Source organism: Erinaceus europaeus, chromosome 10 (assembly GCF_950295315.1).
Source record: "Erinaceus europaeus chromosome 10, mEriEur2.1, whole genome shotgun sequence".
NCBI lineage: Eukaryota > Metazoa > Chordata > Mammalia > Eulipotyphla > Erinaceidae > Erinaceus > Erinaceus europaeus.
In genome coordinates this window covers 43,593,216-43,618,418 of record NC_080171.1, presented here as the reverse complement: position 1 = coordinate 43,618,418, position 25,203 = coordinate 43,593,216, and the positions used below count along the sequence as shown (strand labels likewise).

Sequence of the window (25,203 nt, the reverse complement as noted above, 5' to 3'; positions counted from 1 at the left end):
GGAAGAAGCCAAATGTGTCAAATGTAAAAATTTGTAACCTCTAACTAACTCTAACTAGAGAAGCTGAATTAGCCCTGTCATTTTGTCTGATTCCAGGAAAGAAGCTTCCATTATTCTGTCAATAATGGACTTTCATCCTGCATGCTAGAGCTCTGCTTAAACCTTTCTTATTACACTGATGTGCTTTCTGCCATCCCGAGATTCACATAATGTTTCACAAGAACTGACAGTTGCTTCTTATATTATGTTGCCCAAAAAGTGTCATATACTGGAAAAGAGATACAAAGTGGTTGACTTTATAATGCCTTGGAAATGGGAACAAGATATGTCAGGGCTGCTACATTTTACAAATCAAGGCACCACAGTTACAAAGTATTATGTATTTACAATGGCTTGTCTCTTGAGGCGGTTGTGATGGAACAAGGGGAAAAGTGAGAAGTCTAAGCATCTTTTTATTTTCTTTCCTGCCCATCCCTTTACAGGCTCTGAAAGCATTCCAGCTGAAATTTTTGATCGGATAGACTTGCTGTGGCTTCAGAGGCAGTGATTCCAAGCTGCCAGTGCATGCTGCTGCCAAGCTGCAGGATGGTGCACGTAGCCAGTCCGCTGCTGTTGCTCCTCACTTTCTTCCTCCGTGTGGATGCTGAGAGTAAGCCATTTTCCCCTACTCTAGGGGGCTGTGACCATAATGAGTGGTTTAGTTTGCAACTGGCAACAGGTTCTGAGCCTCTGAATATGTTTCCTTTGGTGTAAATCCTGAGACACTGTGGGATCCTCTTTGGCAACCAGCCAACCTTTGAAAGATCATTAATGTGACTTCTTTACTACTTCCTCTTTTTTGATGCTTCTTTTCTTGTGTGCTTAACTGTTACTATTTCCTTCCTTCCTTCCTTCCTTCCTTCCTTCCTTCCTTCCTCCCTCCCTCCCTTCCTTCCTTCCTTCCTTCTTTCCTTCCTTCCCTCTCTTGTTCTTTCTTTCTTCCCTCCTCCTCCTTCTTTCCCTTTCCCTTTTCTTTCCTTCTTACCACTTCTTACCACTTTCCTTCTTACCACTTCTTTCTACTGACAAATATATTATGAGACCAGTGATAAAACTTAAACTGGGATTAACCAGTTGGTAATGCCAGCAAGTGAACACTGTTCAAATACTTTCAAATTGTCTTTAGTTTGGTGGATATTTCTGTGTTTAGAAAAATACACAATGTCACATTGAGCCCAATTAAACATCGAAGCCCCTTGTAGCTGTCATAGCAGCTGTTTTAATGTACTGTTTCCGACAGCTGTCGTCGAGTACAGTAGTCAAACAAATCAAGTAGAACTGACAACTTAGTGGCTGATTGTAGGATTTGGAGTGTGAAGAGAATCTGGCAGAGTACAGATACCAAAGTTTGGATTATTTGACTCAGTTTATGAAATAGAAACTGGCCAATTAGTTTGCCAATTAATGAGGCTATTATATTTTCTGGGTAATTAGGAAATCATTAGGTCTACTTTATGTACACATTTTTTTTTTCCTCCTCCAGGGTTATTGCTGGGCTCGGTGCCTGCACCATGAATCCACTGCTCCTGGAGGCCATTTCCCCCCCCCCCCCTTTTGTTGCCCTTGTTGTAGCTTCGTTGTGGTTATTATTATTGCCCTTGTTGACACAATTCGTTGTTGGATAGGACAGAGAGAAATGGAGAGAGGAGGGGAAGACAGAGAAGGGGAGAGAAAGATAGACACCTGCAGACCTGCTTCACCGCCTGTGAAGCGACTCCCCTGCAGGTGGGGAGCCGCGGGCTTGAACCGGGATCCTTACGCTGGTCCCTGCGCTTTGTGCCACATGCGCTTAACCCACTGCGCCACCGCCCGACCCCCACATTTTTTATTTTAATATTTTATTTATGTAGTTTGAAGAGAACTTGAGAAGGGAGGAGGAGATAGAGCAAGAGAAAAAGAGAGATAACCTACCAGCACAGTTGCACTGCTCATGAAGCTCTCCCCCTGCAGGTGAGGCCTTGGGTCTTGAATCTGGATATTGCACACTGCAATGTGTGTGCTCAACTAGATGCACCATTACCTGCTCCCCGGCCCACCCCCATTTCCACATGTTTTTTCCCCCACCTGCCCTGTGGCCTTTTGGAAGAAATAGTACTAGAAATACACATGTCTTTTGGTTTGCATTCACTGGTATAGTTGGTTGTTAGCACATGTGAGAGTTGGCCATTTTCCTAGGGAGTCCCCATCAATTAAGTTGTATGACATCTGCAGTCATTAAGGTTTCTCTCTACTGAATATTTCAATGAGATTAAATTTGATTCATGTTAAGTGTGTTTCAAAGACAAGGATACTTTGTCATGTTGGTCCCTACCTACTAATTGCATTTTGACAAGAATTTTCACAACTGCTGCCAAATTTTTTTGTTTAAGTAGGGACTCTGTTTTCCAAAGAGATCTTTCCAGGAATTAAAGAATAATCTTGTTAATAGGATACATATGGGATATGCATGTTTCAAGCACAACATTCTCGGGATAATAATGTATATAGTCTCCTAATTAGCACTTGGGAGTGTTGGTTTAAGGTGAAGCCAAGGAATTTCTAGTACAATGCCAGCAAATAATTAACTGGGAAAAGACCCAAATGAAAGATGCTGTTATTACTTTAAAGCCATTTAACCAAACTTTATTTTAAAGTTTCATAGTTGTTAAATTTTGCAAAAATATATTAAGACCCTGGGAGCACACATTAATAGCAGATCACAGATTTTCAGAAAATGACTCTATATGTTTATTAATATTATATATTGTTTATTCATGATATTGTTCTGTTAGGTAAGTAGAAAGTATCCTTCTATTGAGCAGCTGTGCTTTTCTGATGAAATGTGACTGACAAATGTCAATAGATTAGAAATAAATACTTGAAAATAATATATATTGCATATGATTTTCACCTACTCTTTCTCCTGCTCCTCCCCATTTCCTTCTTCTCCATTACACTTCCTATACAGTGGAGTCTTCTAAAAAATAAAGGTTCACATTACCAAGTTTTAATAAAATTGAGATATTTGTCATGTGTGTATGTGTACTATTACTTTCACCCATAGCATGTGGCCTTTGAAAGAATCAGTTCTCATCCACTCCTCAAGAACATCTAAAAAAGGAAGAAACAGTCCTTTTCTTTGCCAAATTAATTGTGTTTAATTTCACCCTTTTTACTTAGACTTTATTTCATCTATTTTCCCTTGGATAGGTATATTTGCCACTGTAAAAAATGTTTGTATGCTAAAAGAGTCCTGGCTTTTAGGGAAAAGTAGTAATACATTTTTTAAAGTGCATATTGTTATTATTATTACCTTCAGGCCTCTGCTGTATCTTTGTGTCTGCAAAATTCCATACTTTCTGGTGGATTTTCCCTTCCTTTCATTCCTCTCCACTTTCCTCCACTCCACTCCCTTCCCTCCCTTTTCATTCCTTTTTTTTTTTTTTTTTGCCTCCAGGATTGTCTTTGGGGCTGGGTGCCTGCACTATGAATCCACTGCTCCTGGTGGCCATTTTTTCCATTTTATTGGATAAGAGAAATTGAGAGAGGAGGGGAAGATAGAGAAAGGAAGAGAAAAAATATAAGATACCTGCAGATCTGCTTCACAGCTTGTGAAGTAATCTCCCTGCAGGTGGGGAGCTGGGGCCTTGAACAGGGATCCTTGCATGGGTTCTTGAGTTTTATACTATGTGCTCTTAACCTGGTGCACCACCACCCAGCCATCTTCCCCTCTCTTCCCATTCCGTCTCCTCTCTTTCCCTTCTTCCATTTTCCTAGATAGAGGATGAGAAATGGAAAGAGAGAGGATAAGTACCCTTCCACCACTCATAATGCTCCCCCCTCTGCATGCTGCTCCCATGTTGTAGCATAGGATTCAAACCTGGATCCTTATACATAGTAAAGGGTATGCTCTACTGGATGAACTGTCTCCTAGATCCATTTAGAAGAACAAAGAAAATCCCTTAATAATGTACTGAGCGTATCTGTGGCATAGAAACCCCTATGATGGAACTAGAAATATTCCATATAATTTCTGTCACTAAGTAACATTTCCTTTTCTTGAAAAATATCAAGATAGGTAACACTCTAGAAAAAATTCATTTCTTTACTACAGTAGTGTTATTTTTAGGCTTGTATTACTAATACCACTGGTTGGCTTCCACATGCTTTCATTAGTATTTCCAACACTTACTTTTTCTTTTACTTAATTGTATTTTGTATGTATACAAGAGGCCAAGGATTATATTTCATGGTAGAATAATACCTTATCGGAGCTATTTGAAGATAATAGACAAATTAAAAGCAAGTTTTTTCTTATTTGAATGTAATATGGGTGTGAGAATGGAAAGAAAATGTTTCAATTTACTACATGAATATGTTCAGCCCCATGTGCTTTTAAAATCCTTAATTCCAAACAGCCAAGGATTATAATGTTATGTGTGGAGTGAAAGTCCATAATGGTAGATGTGATGTTGTATTAAGTAGGATAACTCTTATAACCTTGGTTCAAACCTTGGTTAAAAAATTGTGGCAGTGTTTCTTAGTAGAAAGGCACACTTTTGGCCATTGCCAGTTTAAAATACCTTGCAGATCATATTACTTTAAAAGCGATATGTGTTTAAGGATCTTTTTTTTTCCTTTCTTATTCTTACGTTTTGAATGCTCAAAAATGATTTTGTTTGTTGTTTCATGAATGTATGCAGACATAGTAAAGATGTGGTTCAGGGAAGAGTCAAGTGTAACTTAAGTCTGAGAACTAAAATTAGCTTTCCTTCATGCCAAGCCAACCAACCCATTTTCTATAGTGCTCTCATTGAAGTTACTTCACTGATCTCGTTCATGCAAACTCAAGGTGAACTTAGGTGTAATCCTAGGGTGAATTTCTTTTCTTTTTTAAATTTTCTTTCAAAAGATCTCGTGGAAATAATACACAAATCTGTTTATTTTAGGAATTCGATAATTTATAGTAAAGTTGCAATGCTGATGATCTGTGGTCTGATTCCTACTTCTACTAACTGGAGCTCTGTTCTTTCTTTTTTAAAATTTATTTTTATTTATTTTTTACTATCTTTATTAGATAGAGATAGCCAGAAATAAAGAGGGAAGGGGATCATCAGAAGAGAGACAGAGAGACACCTGCAACACTGCTTCACAATTTGAAAAGCTTTCCCCTGCAGGTGGGGACTGGGGGCTGGAACCCATATCCTTACACATTGTAGCATGTGTGCTCAACCAGGTGCACCACGATGCGGCCCCCGGTGAATGTTTTCCTTTTTGTTGAGATTTCCTATTAGTCACTGTTTTTTTTAAAATTTAATATATAGACTTAGTTTGCTTTTAGTATGTTGCTATTTTTTTATTAGATGCTGATGTAAGATGACATCACCTTCTTTATCAAACCAATTTCACTTTATTTTGATTGTTGCAATTTGAGCTGATTGATTACTGGTACTTTACCAGCAACACAACTGTCAGTAATTTAGTTACTCTACTAGTTTACTTCATCTATTTTTCTATGTTTTTTACCTTTTTTTTTCTTCTTGTCTCAGATGAAGAATACTCTCATTGTCCTTCCTAATTGTTAATGGAATTTCCTGGTGTCCCTATCTTCTCATTACATTTCTGTGCTATGTGGAAACAATTTTTATTTCTCTTCCTTTAGTAGTATAGCCTGTAGAGTACCTCTTATTTCTTTGATATTAAAGATGTCAGTGTAGATTGACATCTACAGTTTAAGGTGCCACTTTTACCCTCTGTATTTCCTGGTGGGAAGGATAGGGTATTGGTTAAGAAAATGAACTTTAAGAGTGTCAGTGAATAGAGCACAGATCGAACATATTTCAGGCCTTGGGGTTGGTGCCTGGCATCACATGTGTTGGAATGATACTCTGCTTCTTCCCCCTCCAGAAACAAATAGTAAATAAATATTTAAGAAGGGGAGACCAAAGTGAGCTCTAAAGCCATAATCTGGTTTAATCTGTAACTTTGTAATTTGGAGCATGACACATCATTTCTTCCTAACTCATCTTTCCTATCTTTTAAATGTAGTGGGTTGTGATACTGATAATTATAATGTTATAATATAGGACACCTCACTTTTTTTTTTTTTTTAGGATTAAATGAGTTAAGGTAAAACTGACTTGCTGATTAAACATAGTCTATGTTTAATAAACGTTAGTTGTTTTATCATTCAAAAGCAGATAATATCTTTTTTGGATAGATTTTATTGGATAGATCAGTGCTTTAGGACATTTTATTGGATAGATCAGCCATTTTATTGGATAGATCAGTGCTTTAGGACAATTGTTGACACATAGGTACAGTTTCTCATCTCCTGTGGTAAGTGTCTGTAAAACATTCCTACCTCCAACCTAGGCATATATATATATATATATATATATATATATATATATATATATATATATAAAATTTATTTTAAAAAGGAGACATTAACAAAACCATAGGATAAGAAGGGCACAACTCCACACAATTCCCACCACCAGATCTCCGTATCCCATCCCCTCCCCTGATAGCTTTCCTATTCTTTATCCCTCTGGGAGTATGGACCCAAGGTCATTGTGGGATGCAGAAGGTGGAAGGTCTGGCTTCTGTAATTGCTTCCCCACTGAACATGGGTGTTGACTGGTCGATCCATACTACCAGCCTGCTCTTTCCCTAGTAGGGTGGGGCTCTGAGGTAGTGGAACTCCAGGACACATTGGTAGGGTTGTCTGTCCAGGGAAGTCTGGTTGGCCTCATGCTGGCATCTGAAACCTGGTGGCTGATAAGAGAGTTAACATACAAAGCCAAACAAATTGTTGAACAGTCATGGACCTAAAGGCTGGAATAGTGCAGATGAAGTGATGAGGGGGGAATCCTCCATTTTGTAGGTAGGCATATTTTAGTTATATTTCAAAGGGCCTGTAGCTATACTAGTTTTTATTTTTTCTCTGAGCCTGAAATCTGATACACAGGTGGATCCAAGTTATTGTCTGGAGAGATGATGTCATGGCTGGAAAAGGGGCAGAAAGCTGGGTCAGGGAAGAGAGTAGCTCCCTAATATGGAGAGGGGTATAATATATTTTTATGATCACTTGTTTTAGGCATGATACTAACCTTTATTTGACTTGCGAATTATCAGAAATCAGCTGAAGGAAAACACCATTTCTTGCAGTTTATTCAAGTCCTCGGCTTGCTTCTCTACAAAGTTCTATACATAGAAATTTTTATAAAGTTTTTCCCCAGTGGGTAGACTGAAGATCAACAGGGGAAAAATATGAGACCTATCTTCTTTAGTCAAGCTTTAAGCAAAGTTCCTCTTTGAGAATTTTAAATTACTATTATTTTCATCTAGTGGATAATGAAAATTGATTGCACATTTCTGTTATGTAGCTTTTTTAGTACATTTTCTTGAGATGCTCAGAGATAGCTTTAGATGTTTACTATTAACAAATGTAGTTCCATATAGACCAGTGGTCCAGAAAGCTGGATAGTGGTTTGCATGGAAAAAGACACTTGTGATATGGCTAGTAATTATTCTGTGGTGGAAAAATAAGGGAAAAGGGGAATTATTGGATTGTAGGAACTGTTTTTTGTATTTAACTGAAAACAATTCTGAGAAATAATGCTGAGTATTAATATGGCAAACCTTATTTATAAGGAACAATGATGGTGTAAATGTCTAAATCTGGATTAAATTATAAATACATTGTCATTGGCTTATACATTTTAGATGGGTAAACTCCATGCTATGTGAATTATTTCTAGATAAAAATAAGAAGCAGGGAGTCAGGTAGTAGCACAGCAAGTTAAACGCATGTGGCTCAAAGCACAAGGACCGGCATAAGGATCCTGGTTCGAACCCCCCACTCCCCACCTGCAGGGGAGTCACTTCACAGGCGGTGAAGCGGGTCTGCAGGTGTCTTTCTCTCCCCCTTTCTTTCTTCCCCATCTCTCTCCATTTCTCTCTGTCCTATCTAACAAGGACAGCATCAATAACAACAACAATAACTACAATAACAATGAAAAACAATAAGGGCAACAAGGGAAAATACATAAATAGATATTTATAAAAAATAAGAAGCAAACTACTGCTTAACAGAGTTTTTAAGATTAGATTCCCTTTAGTATGTACAACATGGACAAAAGATATGCAGCTTTATGCAAGTCAGTTAGAGTTAAAAAAAAGTTACAGAAATGAAAGTTCTGCTATTTTTGTTACTGTAATAAGGTAGAGCCTAAGACAGTAAAAAGATTTACACAAATGAACAGACAGAAACCATTTGCCTGCTCATTAGGTCACACTGGGGAAAAAATGATTTAATTTCCCATGATTATCAGTACCTCCCTTGCTTTTCTTTTTTCCAAATTTATAGAGCTGCGGCAAAATACTTTCTCCCTCCTTCCTTTCCTTACATTAAGATAGCTAAATTAGCGACATCCAGATGTCTATAGCAGTGGAGATGCTTCAGCTGTTTCACTGATTCTTTAGCTCCATTGTAGACAAAGGTATTAAATTAATTGTTCTCAGCAGAGCTGTATTTACCTAGTAGAATAAGAATTAAGATTATGTCATAAAAATAAACAAATGTATATGCCTCAAGGCATTTTTTTAGTATAGAGGTATTTATTTGCTTTTTAGCAAATAAAAAATGAAGTTATGACACACACACTTGTTATCTCTGATGTCTGTCTGTGATGAAGCTAAAAGCTGGCAGGATGAAACGTTATCTGAAATATTTGTGATTATTTCTTGTCATTCCTAACAGTATAATTGTATTTGATTATGATGTTCAATGATTTTTCTCATTTTTGTCCCTTTGCATTCTTACCATATTTTGATTTTTTTTTTTTCCACTTAGCTGCTATGATGGTTAGTATGATAATTAACACATGGACCCAGGTTCTCTACCATCTCTCCATGGAAAGTGTCTACAGAACATTTTCACCAGTAATTTAGGTATTTTTTTCCATCATCATACACCACGATCCCCAGACCCTCTTCACTCTTTTCTGAGAATCTTTTGCTTTGGTTCAGTCAAGTTTCACTCTTTTTTTTTTTTTTTAAGATATTTGTTTATTTATGAGAAAGATAGGAGAGAGAGATTATGAGAGAGAATGAAAGAGAAAGAAAGAGAGAAAAAGGAAGGGAGGGAGGGAGGGAGGGAGAGAGAGAGAGAGAGAGAAAGAAAGAGAGAGAGCGAGAGCCAGACATCACTCTGCTACATGTGCTATGGGGAATTGAATTCAGGACCTCCTGCTTGAGAGTCCAGCACTTTATCCACTGCACCACCTCCTAGAGTACGTCTGAGTTTCACTTTGTCTTTTCTTTTACTATTGTTTCTTAAGTCCCACTTATGAATAATATAGTCTGATATTTGTCCTCCTCTTTGGCTGTTTCACACAACATAATTCCTTCCAGTTCATTTAGGATAAAACAAAGGAGATGCCTTCATCATATTTAACAGCTGAGCAGTATTTCTTTGTGTATGCATGACACATCATTCTTAGACATACATGCCATTGGGCATTGGGGTTGCTTCCATATTTTGACGTTTATGAATTGTGCTGCTATGAACATAGGGGTACATATCTTCTGATAGGTGGTTTTGTCTCTGAGTAAATTCCCAGGAGAGTAATTGCTGGGTTACAGGTGGTCTGTTTCTAGAATTGTGACAAGTCTCTATCTAAACTACTTTCCACAGTAGCTGAACTAATTTGCATTCCCCCCACATCCTAACCAACATTCATTGTTACTGTACATTCCAATGTATGACATTTTCACAAGAATAAAATGGTGTATATCATTGACTTGATTTGCATTTCTCTGATAATCATTGACTTTGAGTACTTCTCTTTGTCTGTTGGGCCTCTGGAGCTGTTTCTTGGTGAAGATTTTTGTTCATGTCATCTCCCTGTTTTCTAATGTAGTTTTGTTGTTGCTAAGTTTAATGATTTCCTTATGTATTTTGGTTATTGGTACTTTATCTAAAGTATGTTGTATAAAGATCTTCTTACTCTGTCAGGTGTTTTACTGGTACCTTTTGCTGTGCAGAAGCTCTTCAATTTGATGCAATCCCCTTAGCTTATTTTTATTTTTGCTTTCTTTGCTGTTAGTCTCAGTTTTTGAAGACATTTCTGAAGCATATATTCTGAAGTGTACTGCTAAGAGTTTCTTCCATGTATGTGATAGTTTCTGGTCTAATGTCCATATATCTTTAACCCATTTGACTTTTGTGTGTGGTGAAAATGTGATGGTCCAGTTTCATTCATTTGCACATTTCAACCCATTTTTTCCCCAACACCATTTGTTGTAACCCCCTTACAAAAATTAGATGTCCATAGTTGTGGGGTTTTATTCCTAGGATTTCATTTTTTTTTTTTTCCTCCAGGGTTATTGCTGGGCTCCGTGCCTGCACCATGAATCCACCGCTCCTGGAGGCCACTTTCCCCCCCTTTTGTTGCCCTTGTTGTTGTAGCCTCTTTGTGGTTATTATTATTGCCCTTGTTGACGCTATTCGTTGTTGGATAGGACAGAGAGAAATGGAGAGAGGAGGGGAAGACAGAGTGGGGGAGAGAAAGATAGACACCTGCAGACCTGCTTCACCGCCTGTGAAGCGACCCCCATGCAGGTGGGGAGCCGGGGGCTCGAACCGGGATCCCGTCGCCGGTCCTTGCGCTTTGCGTCACATGCGCTTAACCCACTGTGCCACCGCCCGACCCCCAGGATTTCAATTCTATTCCACTGTTGTCTATTTTGGTTCCACTTAACACGCAGTTTGGATTATTATAGTATAAAATTGGGTATCAGGAAGTATGATTGACTTGTCTCTTTTTTTTTATTTCCATGAGATAGATTTGACAATCCTAGGCATTTCTGATTCTAAGTAAACTTTTGTAGCTTTTGTTGTGTTCCCTTAGATAAATATGGCAGTGTCTTGATAGGAATGTCAATAAATCTGTATATGGCTCTGATTAGGATGGTCATTTTAATGATGTTAATTCTTCCAATCCTAAAATCACAGAATATATTTCCATTTCTTTATATATCTCTTTCCTTGAATAGTGAGTCATAATTTTCAGTGTACAAATATTTCACCTCCTTTGTTAACTTTATTGCTAAATACTTACTTTTTGCTTCTATTGCAAAGGATCAATTTCCATCATTATTTCTTCTAGTTTAGTGTTTAAATAGAGAAGTGGCACTGATATATATATATATACTCTCATTTTGTAACCCACCACTTTATTATGTTGTTAACTAATTTCTAGGAGCTGCTTCCTATACAGGAAGCATTGGTCTCACAGCATTGAGTTTAATGTTGGCTGCAGGTTTGCTGTACCAGGTGAGTTGTCTTTTAGCTTCTGTTACGTTTTTTTCATTAGTTTGTATCATTTTCAAATTAGATGTATCTGTGTTTAGATCTCTTAAGATTTACTGTACCATTAAATTCATAATTTAAATAGTATCTTTAAAATGCAAATTATTTATTATTATGTACATTTATGATCGCAAAGAACACTGACTTGTGGATTTAATAGTCTCTTTAACAAATGTTTATTGAGCAAATTTTCTGTGCCAAGCATTCAATTAACTACTTGGGACACAATGGAAAAATAACGATATATGATCCTAGCATTTGAAAGACTTGTGCTCAAGGGGATAAACAAGTATTTAACATTAAATGTTAAAATTCAACATGCTCTAACTACAGTAAATGCTATGAGGAAAGAAAAAAGGATCACAGTGCCCCATTTGTTCAGAAAAGTAATAAAAAGCTATCCTGAAGGAGTGGTTTATCTTTATTTTGGAATAATTATAAATTTAAAAGTTAAAAAACCACACAGAAAATTTCCATCTTCAACTAGTTTTCTCCAATAATAGTATTACACATTATGATAATTAGTATGTTTTCAAAAGCAATAAAGAACATGTTTTTAATATATGGGGAATCTAATATGTGGATTTAAAGACTGAATTTAGCTGGGAGTGAATTGAACTTACCTGTTTAGTATGCCTGTTTTGCCATGTGTGGGACCCAAGATGGAGGATACTTTAGTGCTGTGGTGTCTTTTCCTCTCTATTGCATAAAAGAAATGATTGCCCCAGAATGTTGAAACCCTTGTTAGGCAAAAACAAACAAAGAAACAACAACAGCAAAGATAAAGAAAGAAAAATTGGATATAACTAGACCCTGGATATAGTGGTATAGGAAAAAGCAAGGATAAATTCAAGTAAGTAGACCATCTAATTTAGGGCTTTATAAAACTTGTTTAAGGCCTTTTTTTTTTTTTTTATGGTAGCTGGGGAAATGAAATTTGCCTTTAGAAGTATTTTTGTGGGTACAGAGAGAATCAAGGCTTAGATGCAAGGTGAAAATTGTGGGATAAAAGAACAAAGTATTAGAAATTAAGAGACTGGGCTTCTCTGACTTGATTTGTTGTAGGTTTTAAGATGTCGTAATATAATTTTGTGAGTATCATTTCATACTGCAGTTATTAAATATGACATTAAAATATACTAAGTATTAATAGTTTTGGTTTAAAAAGCAGTGTCGAGTTTATTATTTTTGAGGTAAAAGTATAGAAAGCATAACATGTGTTAAACTAAATGAATTGTAATAGATTATTTATTGTTGTTATTATTATTGTTACATAACTGGTTAAGATGCTTTAAAAAACTGAGATAAAGGGAGCTGGGCGGTAGCACAGTGAGTCTGCAGGTGTCTATCTTTCTCTCTTCCTCTTTGTCTTCCCCTCCTTTCTCCATTTCTCTCTGTCTTATCCAACAACAACAACAGCTATGACAACAATAACAACAACAACAAGGGCAACAAAATGGGAAAAATAGACTCCAGGAGCAGTGGTTTTGTAGTGCAGGCACCGAGCCCCGGCAATAACCCTAGAGGCAAAAAAAAAAAGTGAGATAAAATTGCCAAGGTTTAGCTGTGGGTCATACATAGCCTTAAGCTGTATGGAATTCAGAGTAATAAAAAAGGAAATTCTTCAGTCTCTATACTTATCTTTTGAAATTACATTTGAGTCATATTTAATTTGAAAGTAATAATATTTCAATTAGTCCACTATGTGTTTCAAGCAAATAGTGTTATGATTCCTTTCACCATAGAACTTACCTTCTGCTTGGAGTGAGGGTAGAGGGGGCGCAAGCAGGTACAGCAAGAAAAGACTATAGACAAAAGAGAAATGAATGATATGACTTTGTATAATGGTAGATACTCCAAAGACACACACAGATGGTGTTTGGGTGGGCGGGTGGGGTGGGGTGGGTGTGAGAGATTTCATTTTATATCAAGGAAGCTGAACCATCCTGAAAAAGTGGATTTCAGAACATCAGGCTAGAGAAAGCAGTGATTTATGAAGACCTTCAACAGGAAGGAACCCAGTGTGTTCAAATAACAAAATAAGGCCCTGGAAACTGAGAATACTTAGCAAGTGGGAAGAGAAAGGAAAAGAAGGTCATGAGGGACTGGATCATGCTGCACTGTAAACCTTGTAAGGAATTTGGATTGCTGTGCATGGGGAGAAAGTGATATATTCCTGGGGGACATTTGTCTATGAAACTTGAGTTGGCTACTGCCAACCTTTACTAGAACAAAAATAAGAGTTTCACAAATAGTGTGTTGAAAGTTTGGTATAGTCTCCTGATCAGATTGCAAATTCATTGCCTATGCCAGTTAACAGAAATGTTCTTTGTACCTGCTAACATAGATTTGGAACACTAAAGTCTTGGTTAACAAAAGCAAAAATGTCTGCTTTTTTTCTGCTTGACCAGTTGTACTTCTTTTTTTTTTTTAAATAGGTGGTAATTTTACATTGGAAATTTATACGTAAGCCCATCCTTCTCTTCACTAATATCTATAGTTGGAGGAAACTAAAGAGGCTGCATATGTAAAGTTGGTCTGCAATTAGACAGTGATGGACAATGTATCATTGCTGGGAAGATGGGAACTTTCATAGACCTTTTTCTGTATGCTTCTATTAAGTCAAGATTATAGTAATAGGATTCCTAAGTGATTTGTAGATTGTATTCTCAATGTAGTTGAAAGCATTTTAATAAATTTCTTCCTGCTAAACCTCTTCCTTTTGGGGGACAAAAGTCTTTATTGCTTATGATTTAACCTATTTGATTTTGTCTTAAACCCAGTAGGGATATAGGATAACACATAAAAGACACCATTAAATACTCACTGTTTACAACCAGATTTGGCTTAAATTCTGCTTCTTCTGCTCACTTGGAATTCAATCCCCATTTCTTTGGACCCTTTGAATATGCTCAGAGTCCTGGCACGTTTCTGAGGGTTAAATAGGGTCTGCTATATGGAGTGAGTGCTATGAGTACCTGGTACCTAGCAGGTATTCAGGAAAGGCTTATTTTCATCTCATTTTATGTACAGTAATGCCTTTGTGTGCAGAAATCAGCTATCTATCACTTTTATCCTTTGATTTTCAGATCAAAGGATTAAGCATTATATCACTTAAAACACCTAGAAATAAAACACAAAAAGCCGTATCATAGATTTGTATTATAATTTATATTCTAGACTCCAGTTAAATTTCTTTGAGGTCTGTTGGTGCCATCAGTGTGACCCAGGGTTTCCTTATCTGGCACTGTTAACATTTTGGGCTGAATGATTTTGCTATGTGTAGCAACATTGCCTTCTATCCGTGGCCTGCTAGCCCTCAGTTTTGACAACCAAAATACTTTTAGTCATTGGTCAGAGTCTCCTGGAGAGTATAAACATTAATTATGCAATCTTTGGCATACTGCTCTTCTAATTTATATAGTGTCTTTGTGGAGTGGGCTGGAGTTTTGTCAAAAACATATCAGTATTGCAAATTGTGAATAATAAACCACAATTCTGTTTAATATTTGCATAGCTTGAGACTGGCCTTATCAATTTTTAAATATCTCTATATTTAAATTTCATTTATTATATTTTATTGAGAAAATGAAACTGCACTTGTTCCAGGGCTATGCTTTTATTTTTTTTCTTCCTTTATTTTTATTTATTAGTGATTTAATATTGATATTCAAAATTACATGTCAACAGGGGTATAATTCCGTACTGTTCCTACCACCAGCATTCTGAATCCCCAGTACCTCTATTGTAAGCTACAGCATTTTTCCCAAGGTTGCAGATATGGGTTAACTATTATTTCTACATCTGCCTGTCTATATTTGTACATAATTCCCTCCTTTTTTTTTTTTTAAAGTTCCTGTCTTCCCTTCCTTTCCAAGCTACACATAACCCTATTACTACATCCAAATACCCCTCTTTTTTCCTCTTCTCTGTCTGGGTCCTGATGTTATAAGAGTTCAGGACCCTCATCCTCTTTCTCCTATCACTTCTTCCCCACTGGGAGTATGGATCAAAATTACTTTTGGGGTCAGGGGTACAATTTTACATCTCTCCAAAAACATGACTCGATTGTGTTGTCTAGAATGTTGAATGATAATTGTAGGGTTGCTTTTAAAATTGATGACTTGGATTCTCCAGTACTGCTTGTGCCAGATTGATGCTTTGGTTCTTTCTCTGTCTCTCTCTTTGCTTTCTCTCCTTCATAAATCTTTAAAAAAAATTTGTACTTCATGCATAGTACGCACTTAAAAATGCTAATGATTGTTATTATATCATCTGTATTTTAATTTGTATGCAAATCTTAGTATAACTTTGTGAATATTTTATTTTATTTTTAAATTTTCATATATATAATTGCTATTACTGGAGCTTCAGCACTCTGAGCTTTTCAGATAAAAGGAGAGAAATTCCCACCTACACCTCAAGGACATCTTTGATGAATCAAACCCAATTGCAAGGAAGACTAAAGCAGAAACAAACCAATGGGACTACATCAAATTGAAAAGCTTCTGCACATCCAAAGAAACTATTAAACAAACAGAGACCCCTCACAGAATGGGAGATCTTCACATGCCATACATCAGACAAGAAACTAATCACCAAAATATATAAAGAGCTCAGCAAACTTAGCACCAAAAAAGCAAACGACCCCATCCAAAAATGGGCAGAGGATACGAACAAAACATTCACCTCAGAGGAGATCCAAAAGGCTAACAAACATATGAAAAACTGCTCTAGGTCACTGATTGTCAGAGAAATGCAAATTAAGACAAGATTAAGATACCACCTCACTCCTATAAGAATGGCATACATCAAAAAGGACAGCAGCAACAAATGCTGGAGAGGTTGTGGGAACAGAGGAACCCTTTTACATTGCTGGTGGGAATGTAAATTGGTACAGCCTCTTTTGAGAGCAGTCTGGAAAACTCTCAGAAGGCTAGACATGGACCTTCCATATGATCCAGTAATTCCTCTCCTGGGGTTATACCCCAAGAACTCCATAGCACCCAACCAAAAAGAGGTGTGTACTCCTATGTTTATAGCAGCACAATTCATAATAGCTAAAACCTGGAAGCAACCCAGGTGCCCAACAGCAGATGAGTGGCTGAGAAAGCTGTGGTATATATACACAATGGAATACTATGCAGCTATCAACAATGAACCCACCTTCTCTGACCCATCTTGGACAGAGCTAGAAGGAATTATGTTAAGTGAGCTAAGTCAGAAAGATAAAGATGAGTATGGGATGATCCCACTCATCAACAGAAGTTGACTAAGAAGATCTGAAAGGGAAACTAAAAGCAGGACCTGACCAAATTGTAAGTAGGGCACCAAAGTAAAAACCCAGTGGTGAGGGGTAGACATGCAGCTTCCTGGGCCAGTGGGGGGTGGGAGTGGGTGGGAGGGATGGGTCACAGTCCTTTGGTGGTGGGAATGGTGTCTATGTACACTCCTAGCAAAATGTAGACATATAAATCACTAGTTAATTAATATGAGAGGGGGAAAATCAATTGTATGTCTCAAAGTTTTTCAAAACACAAACTGAATCTTTTTAATATATAGGCTGTGTATTTGATATGCGGACTCTCTCAAAAGCCTAGACCAAGTAGATTAGAAGCATCCAATAGCACAGCTGTATACAAGATACTGGGTACTGTACAGCAAACCATAACAAAAGGACTTTTCAAAGTTAACCCAATTACCAAATAATGTGATGATAACATTAACTATCGATTGTCTTTTTGAACCCTAAGACAGCAGGAACCTCACATCTCCACTATAGAGCCCCTACTTCCCCCAGTCCTGGAACCCTTGGATAGGGCCCACTTTCCCGTATGCCTCTCCCAATCCATATCAAATAATATTGCATCCGCCGATCACAACCTAACCAACGCAACGATTGCCACCTCAACATGCTTCACTTCAGACTGTGTCCAGAGACTTCACACGTGGAATGACAACCCTTCAGCTTCATTACTCAGTCACCAGGTTCCAGATGCCATCAGGATGCTGGCCAGGCTTCCCTGGATTGAAGACCCCACCAATGTGTCCTGGAGCTCAGCTTCCCCAGAGACACACCCTACTAGGGAAAGAGAGAGGCAGACTGGGAGTATGGACCCACCAGTCAATGCCCATGTTCAGCGGGGAAGCAATTACAGAAGCCAGACCTTCTACCTTCTGCAACCTACAATGACCCTGGGTCCATGCTCCCAGAGGGAAAGAGAATGGGAAAGCTATCAGGGGAGGGGGTGGGATATGGAGATTGGGTGGTGGGAATTGTGTGGAGTTGTACCCCTCCTATCCTATGGTTTTGTTAATTAATCCTTTCTTAAATAAAAAAAAAGGGAGAAAAAAAAGGAGAGAAATGACACACAATTAAAGAGATAGTATTGAAGCTTCTACTGTGATGGGTTTGAAACTGGATTGCAGGTATAGCAAAGCAAGACACTATTCATATGGACAAATGGGTTGCAGGAAAAAGTCACGATTCTTTTTGCATAGAAAAATACATCATGACTTTTCTAATACATCAATATTTTGCCAAGTTTACTATTTCATTTTAGTAATTTTTATGATAGCTATGATTTTCCATTTTATAAAGATTTAAACAGTTTTTTCCCTTGCCACCAGGGTTTCACTGAGACTTCATACATGCATGACTCCATCATTTCTGGCAGATGTTTTTTCCATATCAGGATGAGGGTAAAAAGCAAAGAAGGAGGGAAGGGGTGAGAGTGGGGGGGGGGAGAGAAGGAGAGACACCACAGTACTTCTCATGAAGTATCCTCTTTGAATGGTACTACCATGTGGTGGCCTGGGACTCAAACTTGGGTCCTTGCAGGTGGTAAAGGATTTACTCTACTGAGTGAGCCTTGTTTCAGCCCCTATGTTTAAATACTTTCTATCTTGAATTTTTTTCCAATTGCTCTAGGCAATATTTTTTTTACCATCTCCATTTCTTAGATTAAAGAAACTGAATCCAAGCAGATGACTTTTCTAGAGCAAAAAAAGACCTTTTTTCAGTAGATTTTTATATTTATTTATTTATTCCCTTTTGTTGTCCTTGTTTTATTGTTGTAGTTATTATTGATGTCATTGTTGTTGGATAGGACAGAGAGAAATGGAGAGAGGAGGGGAAGACAGCGAGGGGCAGAGACAGATGGACAGCTACAGACTGGCTTCATCACCTGTGAAGCAACTCCCCTGCAGGTGAGGAACCGTGGTTGGAACCAGGATCCTTACGCAGGTCCTTGCACTTTGCGCCACCTGCGCTTAACCCACTGCACTACCGCCTGACTCCCTTTTCAATAGATTTTTATATTGATTATGTTAAAGAATTACATAATGCTAAAATTCTATAGCCTTGACATACTTACCATGCCTTTTAGTAAGACTGTGACATATATACTATATAGTAAATATGCATGGTTTTGTGATCCATTATAGTCTTTGTCACAGCTATTCAATTCTGCCATCATAATAAGAAAGTAGTTTCATATAATACATAAATATATGGGAGTGACTGTATGCCTATAAATCGTTAATTCCACACAGGTTCACCTTCACCGGGCCAGTGGTTGTCCCAGGGCTGTGATTTCGATGATCTTGGGTTTTGCACTTACTCAAAAGTTTTCACCAAATAGTGGAATGCATATATCATTGGTCAAAAGAGAACCTGTGTGAACTTGGTAAGATTTGTTCAAGTGAGGAAATGTATTTGATTAGCTTCTTTTAGAACTTTACTTTGTTAGAAGTGTTTATTGGGAACAGGTTAATTAGGATAAATAAGGACAAGGAGCACATCTCTTGATAAACATATATTTAATAGAACTTAACCTTTAGAATTTATGTGGGAAAGACCTTGCATTTTATTGGACTTTATGTCTTTTGGGGGTGCTTCAGGTACTTTGCTGTTAGCACCACTTCAGATTGCAAACTCTTGAAACATGAATAATTTATTAGTTTGGGATAGTTTTTATTGCATTGTGAGCCAACATTTGGAGCTATCCATATCTTAAATATTGATTTTTTTTTTAAGTGCTGAAAAGTGTTACATTAAATGAGAGTATTGTAAAAGAGTCTGTAGAGAAACAGGTTTGTAATTGTGGGCCTACTGGTCGTCTCATAAAGGCAAACAAAATAAGAAATATCACAGTGATTTTTTTTTCTATGATAGCAACAGAAATGAAACAGTGAGAAACAGTGAGAGAGATGACACCACTCAAACTTGCTTCAGTGGTGTGGGAGCTAAGCTTGAACCTGGGTCATGCAAATGGTAAAACAGCACACTAATTGAGTTACTTTGTCAACCCCATCATAGTGAAATGATGGTACTTCATAGGTACTTCTGTGCCACGGTGCAGATGGAACTCTGTGTCTTCTCAGTATTAGCAAAGCAAAATCAAAATATAATTCTAACAAGAAAGCACCATTGCTCAGAAATAACACTTTTGACTCATGATATCAGCAAATTGAGGACCATTCATGGAGTGGGGAGGAAGATGCACATTATAATGGTTTGCAATTTTAATCCCTGACTCATGGGAAAATTTAAGTCACTCTCACTTGCCAGTTTATATTGGCAAGTAGGAGAAGATACATGTTTCTGCAAGTGCATGAAGGCATAACTGTATTCTCATTTGGATTAAGATTGTTTAGAGTTGTATGAAGAAGTAGCATTAATTGAATTAAAGAGAAATTTTGGTTGAATATGAAGAAAAATTAGTAATGGTTAATACTATGGGGAAAGAATGAGCCCCACTATGTGAATCATTTGAAGTAAGCAGCAGAAACCATGATGGAGAACTACAGTTTCTGAAATAAGCAAAACTACACCAGCAAAGGGATAGAAAAAGATCATCCACCAACTGCAAAACACAATTCATTTTAGATTTCATTTTAATTGTTTCAATTTGGAGTGAGAGATGGAACAGGAAGGGTTCATGATAATCATAATAAAACAATTGTTTACATTCCAGAACCTGTTTTCTCTAGAGAGTTTGTAGTTTAACAAATTGATCTGACACCACCAATGGGCAGAGATTAAATTGGCTAACCTCTCTTTGCTGTATTTACTTAGGTTGCCAGGTTCCTTTTTGTAATTTAAAATAACAAAGTACAATCAGCAACATTCTATTTAGCTCAAAAAGTTCTGATTTTTTTTTTTTTATTGGATAGAGACAGAGAAAATGAGAAGGGAGGGAGAGGTAGAGAGGGAAAGACAAAGAGAGACACCTGAAGCTTTCCTTTACCACTTGTAAACCTTTCTCTCTGCAGGTGGGGACCAGGGGATTGAGTGCTCAGGAAATTCTATATTTTTTTTAAGCCTCGCTAGTGCTCCACCCTGTTCCTTTTTTTATTGTACAGATTTGTCATGTTAATCTTAACTACTAATACAGTTCCATGTCTGCTGCCTCCTTTCATTTTAATGTAGCACCAATTATATCCTAAACCTTTGAAGATCACAAGAAGATTCAGCTAGTAACTACTCTTAAAATACTTGAAGTCCTTCAACAAATTGTGTTGGAAAAAATGGTTTGAAACATGCAGAAGAATGAAACTGAACCACTATATTTCACCAAATACAAACGTAAATTCCAAGTGGATCAAGGACTTGGATGTTAGACCACAAACTATCAGATACGTAGAGGAAAATATTTGCAGAACTCTTTTCCGCATAAATTTTAAAGACATCTTCAATGAAACGAATCCAATTACAAAGAAGACTAAAGCAAGTATAAACCTATGGGACTACATCAAATTAAAAAGCTTCTACATAGCAAGAGAAACCACTACCCAAACCAAGAGATCCCTCACAGAATGGGAGAGGATCTTTACATGCCATACATCAGACAAGAGGCTAATAACTAAAATATATAAAGAGCTTGCCAAACTCAACAAGAAAACAAATAACCCCATAACTCCCCAAAATGGGGAGAAGACATGAACAGAATATTCACCACAGAAGAGATCCAAAAGGCCAAGAAACACTTGAAAAAAATGCTCCAAATCTTTGATTGTCAGAGAAATGCAAATAAAGACAACAATGAGATGCCACTTCACTCCTGTGAGAATGTTGAAAAACAAGATCAGAAGAGAAACACAAGTAGAACCTGAATTGGAATTGGCTTATTGCACCAAAGTAAAAGACTCTGGGGTGGATGTAGGTGAGAATACAGGTCCAAAGAGGATGACAAGAGGACCTAGTGGGAAATGTTATGCATGTACAAACTATTGTATTTACTGTCGAATGTAAAACATTAATTCCCCAATAAAGAAATTAAAAAAAAAATAGTTGAAGTTCTGTGAATTTCACCCAAGTAAAAGACTCTGGGTGTTTTTTTTTTTTGGGGGGGTTCAGGTCCTAGAACATGATAACATGATGGCAGAGGACCTAGTGGGGGTTCTATTGTTATGTGGAAATATTATGATGTACAAACTATTGTATTTTACTGTCAACTATAAACCACTAATCCCCCAATAAAGAAATTAAAATAGTTGAGGTCCTACAAAAAACTTAAGTACTATGCAGGAAAGTTCATGCCATAGTATATGTCTGCAAAAAGCATTACCACTTGCAGGTTCTTAATGGAATTTAAAAAGAATGTCACTTTGGTAGAGACAGAAGTTATAGCTAAGGAGCTTAGAGTTTACAGGACGGTTCAGTGGTTCTCAACCTGATGATAATCTGGAATCACTTGGGACTAATATACAGGTACGCAATTCCCAAACAGATGCATTGAATCACAATATGTGAAGATATGGTCCAAGCATAAGTAATGTTAAAATGTTCATCATGAGGGGTGGAAGAGCACACACTACCATGCACAACGACCCAGGTTCAAGCCCCTGGCTGCCACATGGGAAGCTTCATGAGTGGTAGAGTGGTATTGTGCTCTCTCTCCTTCTCCCTTTCTCTTTTGCTTCCCTTTAGCCTCTATTTGTACAAAAAGGAAAAAAAAAAAAGTCTGTTGGGAGTGATAGAATCATGCAGGTGCTAAGCACTAGCAGTGAAAACAAATATGCTTCAGTAACTTTCTTAAGTACTGCTCAGCACTCCCAATTAACAAGAGGAAACAAGGAAAACTACCTAGCTCAGAAGTAATCTGGTCCAATTTGAATTTTCCATAGATCATTGGTAGTTGCATTGAGGATTTGAGTCTCAGAGACCCATTAAAAGACTTAAAATCAAGTAAGATTGAGCATTGTGGAGCTATATCTTATAGTCTTGGAATCTTGTAACACATTATTAATCACAAATTAAAAAAAAGAAATAAAGTCAATTAGTATGAACATCATGAGGGTCTAATCTGGGACTGTGCTTATAGAATAAAAAACTAAGTAAAAAAATTATTTGAGAGGATTGAAAGTGTCTTTGTATATAATAGGTGTTGTATGGGTAGGAGAACGGACAAGAGATGAGCAACAGCTTAAAAAGTCATTGAAAAATAGTAGAGTGGTGCCTTTTCTGTGTGTAATTCTCTTCTACCCAACCCTCCACTGCCAACATACCCAATACTCTTTCCTATGGTTTTGTGTCTTTCCTAATAGTTATCATATATTACTTTTAGTAATTATTTAAAATTCTCATATGCTATGCACAGAGTAAGTATACTTGCTCTCCTCATATCCTGCCTCCTTGACCCCATCTTATTATTGGATGGTAAACATAGCTAGGAGTAGGAACATTGCATCTCTACAGTTACCTGCAGATTGATTATTAAAGCAAGCCAATTCAATTCTTTTGAAAGATTTCAATGTATCTTATAAGTGAAGTAATCATCTTGCATGATCTTACCATTTGGGAATGCATGGCCAGTGTATTTTTCTTGAGAGAAACTTGATACCCAGATTTTTATGTGTAACATTTTTAGTTTTTACACATCTGCTTGAATTAAAACTCATTATGTGGAGCTGGGAAATGAAATCACTCATCACAGACTATTAGGGGTGTACCATGCAGAGTGGAACTTCTCAAGTGGTGAAACAGTGCTGTGGTGTCTCCTCTTTTCTCTGTTTCCCTCTCCCTCCCTCTGTCTGATAGTGAAAGGGAAAAAAGAAAAGCACTCTGCCTTTTGTACAAGTACATGAAATGTGGCAAAAACAGTAACAACTAAAACATATTAAGCCACACTGGTGACCAAAGGAATATACCTGTGAGGAAAATCTGGTTTGGGACACAAGTTTTCATTATCTGTATAGGGTCTCAGCAGAAATTTGTAGAATTGAATACAACTCTCCAACTCCAGTGGTTTCCTGCCCTTTCTGAGGCTTTATAACAGTTGCCCCCCATGCCCTCACCACTACCCCTAAGCAGTAGTGGTTAAATTTGGGCTGATGTTGTTTGTATGAAATGAATAATAGTTTGCATTCCATTACCTGGTATTTTACAATAAAACATAAAGCAGAAGGGCAAATTTAATATACTTTAACTGCAATTATACAGGTACTTCTGGAGAATATGAATTTGAGAACATGAATTATTCATTAAAATCCATTCATCTCCAGTTTGTTCTAACAGTAGCTGGCTTAAAGACCTCAAGTGGTCCCTCTTAGCCTGAGGCTAGGGACAGAAATTTCCTCTCCCTTCTGATTTTATCCATCCCTGGAGTTAAATCAGTTTGGCTTCTTTTTCTCTCAGGGGCTTCTCTGGCTACCCAATGTGAAGCCTTAGAATGTTTGAAGCTAAAGAGCAGTTGAACAGTTGTTCAGACAATGAATTTGCATTTCAATGATTGTTGCTCAGAAGGATACTGCCCAAGTGAGCAGCTGGGTGGGAATTGAGAACTTTTCTCTTAACAGTCATTTCTGGGTAAGAAGATATTTCTGTAAAAAGGATCTTCTAGTTACATACAGATTAAAGATTTGGTTCCTCAACATTTTCTGCTCTGTCCATTTGGTTGAAATTTTCTAGCATGACCTTTGCATTTCTCAGTATTAAGTAGATCATAGGAAGCATGATTGGTGTGTGATCTCTTAACTGAAACTACTCAGGAATATCAAATTTTGCTTATTGTCTAATTCTACTGTCACTGTATTGAGGAAATGGTGACTTATAGAATTTTTGTTATCACAAGGATTTATTTCCACATTCATCTGAGACAGGTACACTTCCCTTCAAACAAGCCATCATGTTGTTCCACTATAGGGACTTAGGTCCCCCATCTCTCCTTCTTGCTTACCCCTTCTGAGTCCCCAGACTCTTAGAATAATCTATAGTCCATTGAAAATTCACCCTGTATCAATTGACCTTTGCTTTGTCTCTTAGATCCTATCAGTGAGTAAGATCTCCTGGTGTTCTCCTTTTTCATTATCTTATTTTACTTGACACAATTCCTTCTAGTTCCAAACACGTTGTAGAAAAAGAGAATATAGAGCTTCTCATAGTTCTGTACCATTCCATTGTGCATATCTCCTACAGTTTCTCTAACTATTCATCTATTGTTGTGAATGTATTGTTTCCAATTGCTAGTGATAACTAAAAGCACTGCCATGAACATAGATGCCCTTAGATATTTCAGATAGGTGTTTTGCATTCTTTAGAAGAATGTATAGGAGAAGGATTGTTAGGTCATTTTGGTAGGTTCTATATATAATGTATTTGTTGTTGTTCTAGTGCCACATAGTGTTAATTGCTGTAGCCATGTAATGTAGTTGTAACTAAGGGAGTATGATGCCTCCATTCTCATTCTTTTTTTTCCTCGTGTTTGCTTTGGTGAAAAATACTATTTATTTATTTATTTTAACCAGAGCACTACTCAGCTCTGGTTTATGGTGGTGCAGGGATTGAACCTGGGACTTTGGAG

The 25,203-nt window shown here is 37.2% G+C and overlaps 1 protein-coding gene across 19 annotated transcripts in view; it reads left to right on the top strand.

Annotated features, from left to right (window-relative positions):
* The first annotated feature begins 478 nt into the window (after nt 1-478).
* The window catches only part of PTPRD (protein tyrosine phosphatase receptor type D), a 417,654-nt gene continuing 392,929 nt past the window's right edge, over nt 479-25,203 (top strand). For all 19 annotated transcript variants that reach the window (XM_060199565.1, XM_060199563.1, XM_060199562.1 and 16 more), the window contains exon 1: nt 479-649. In XM_060199565.1, the coding sequence (XP_060055548.1) occupies nt 565-649 (85 nt within the window). In that variant the 5' untranslated portion in view covers nt 479-564. The remainder of the gene's footprint in view (nt 650-25,203) is intronic.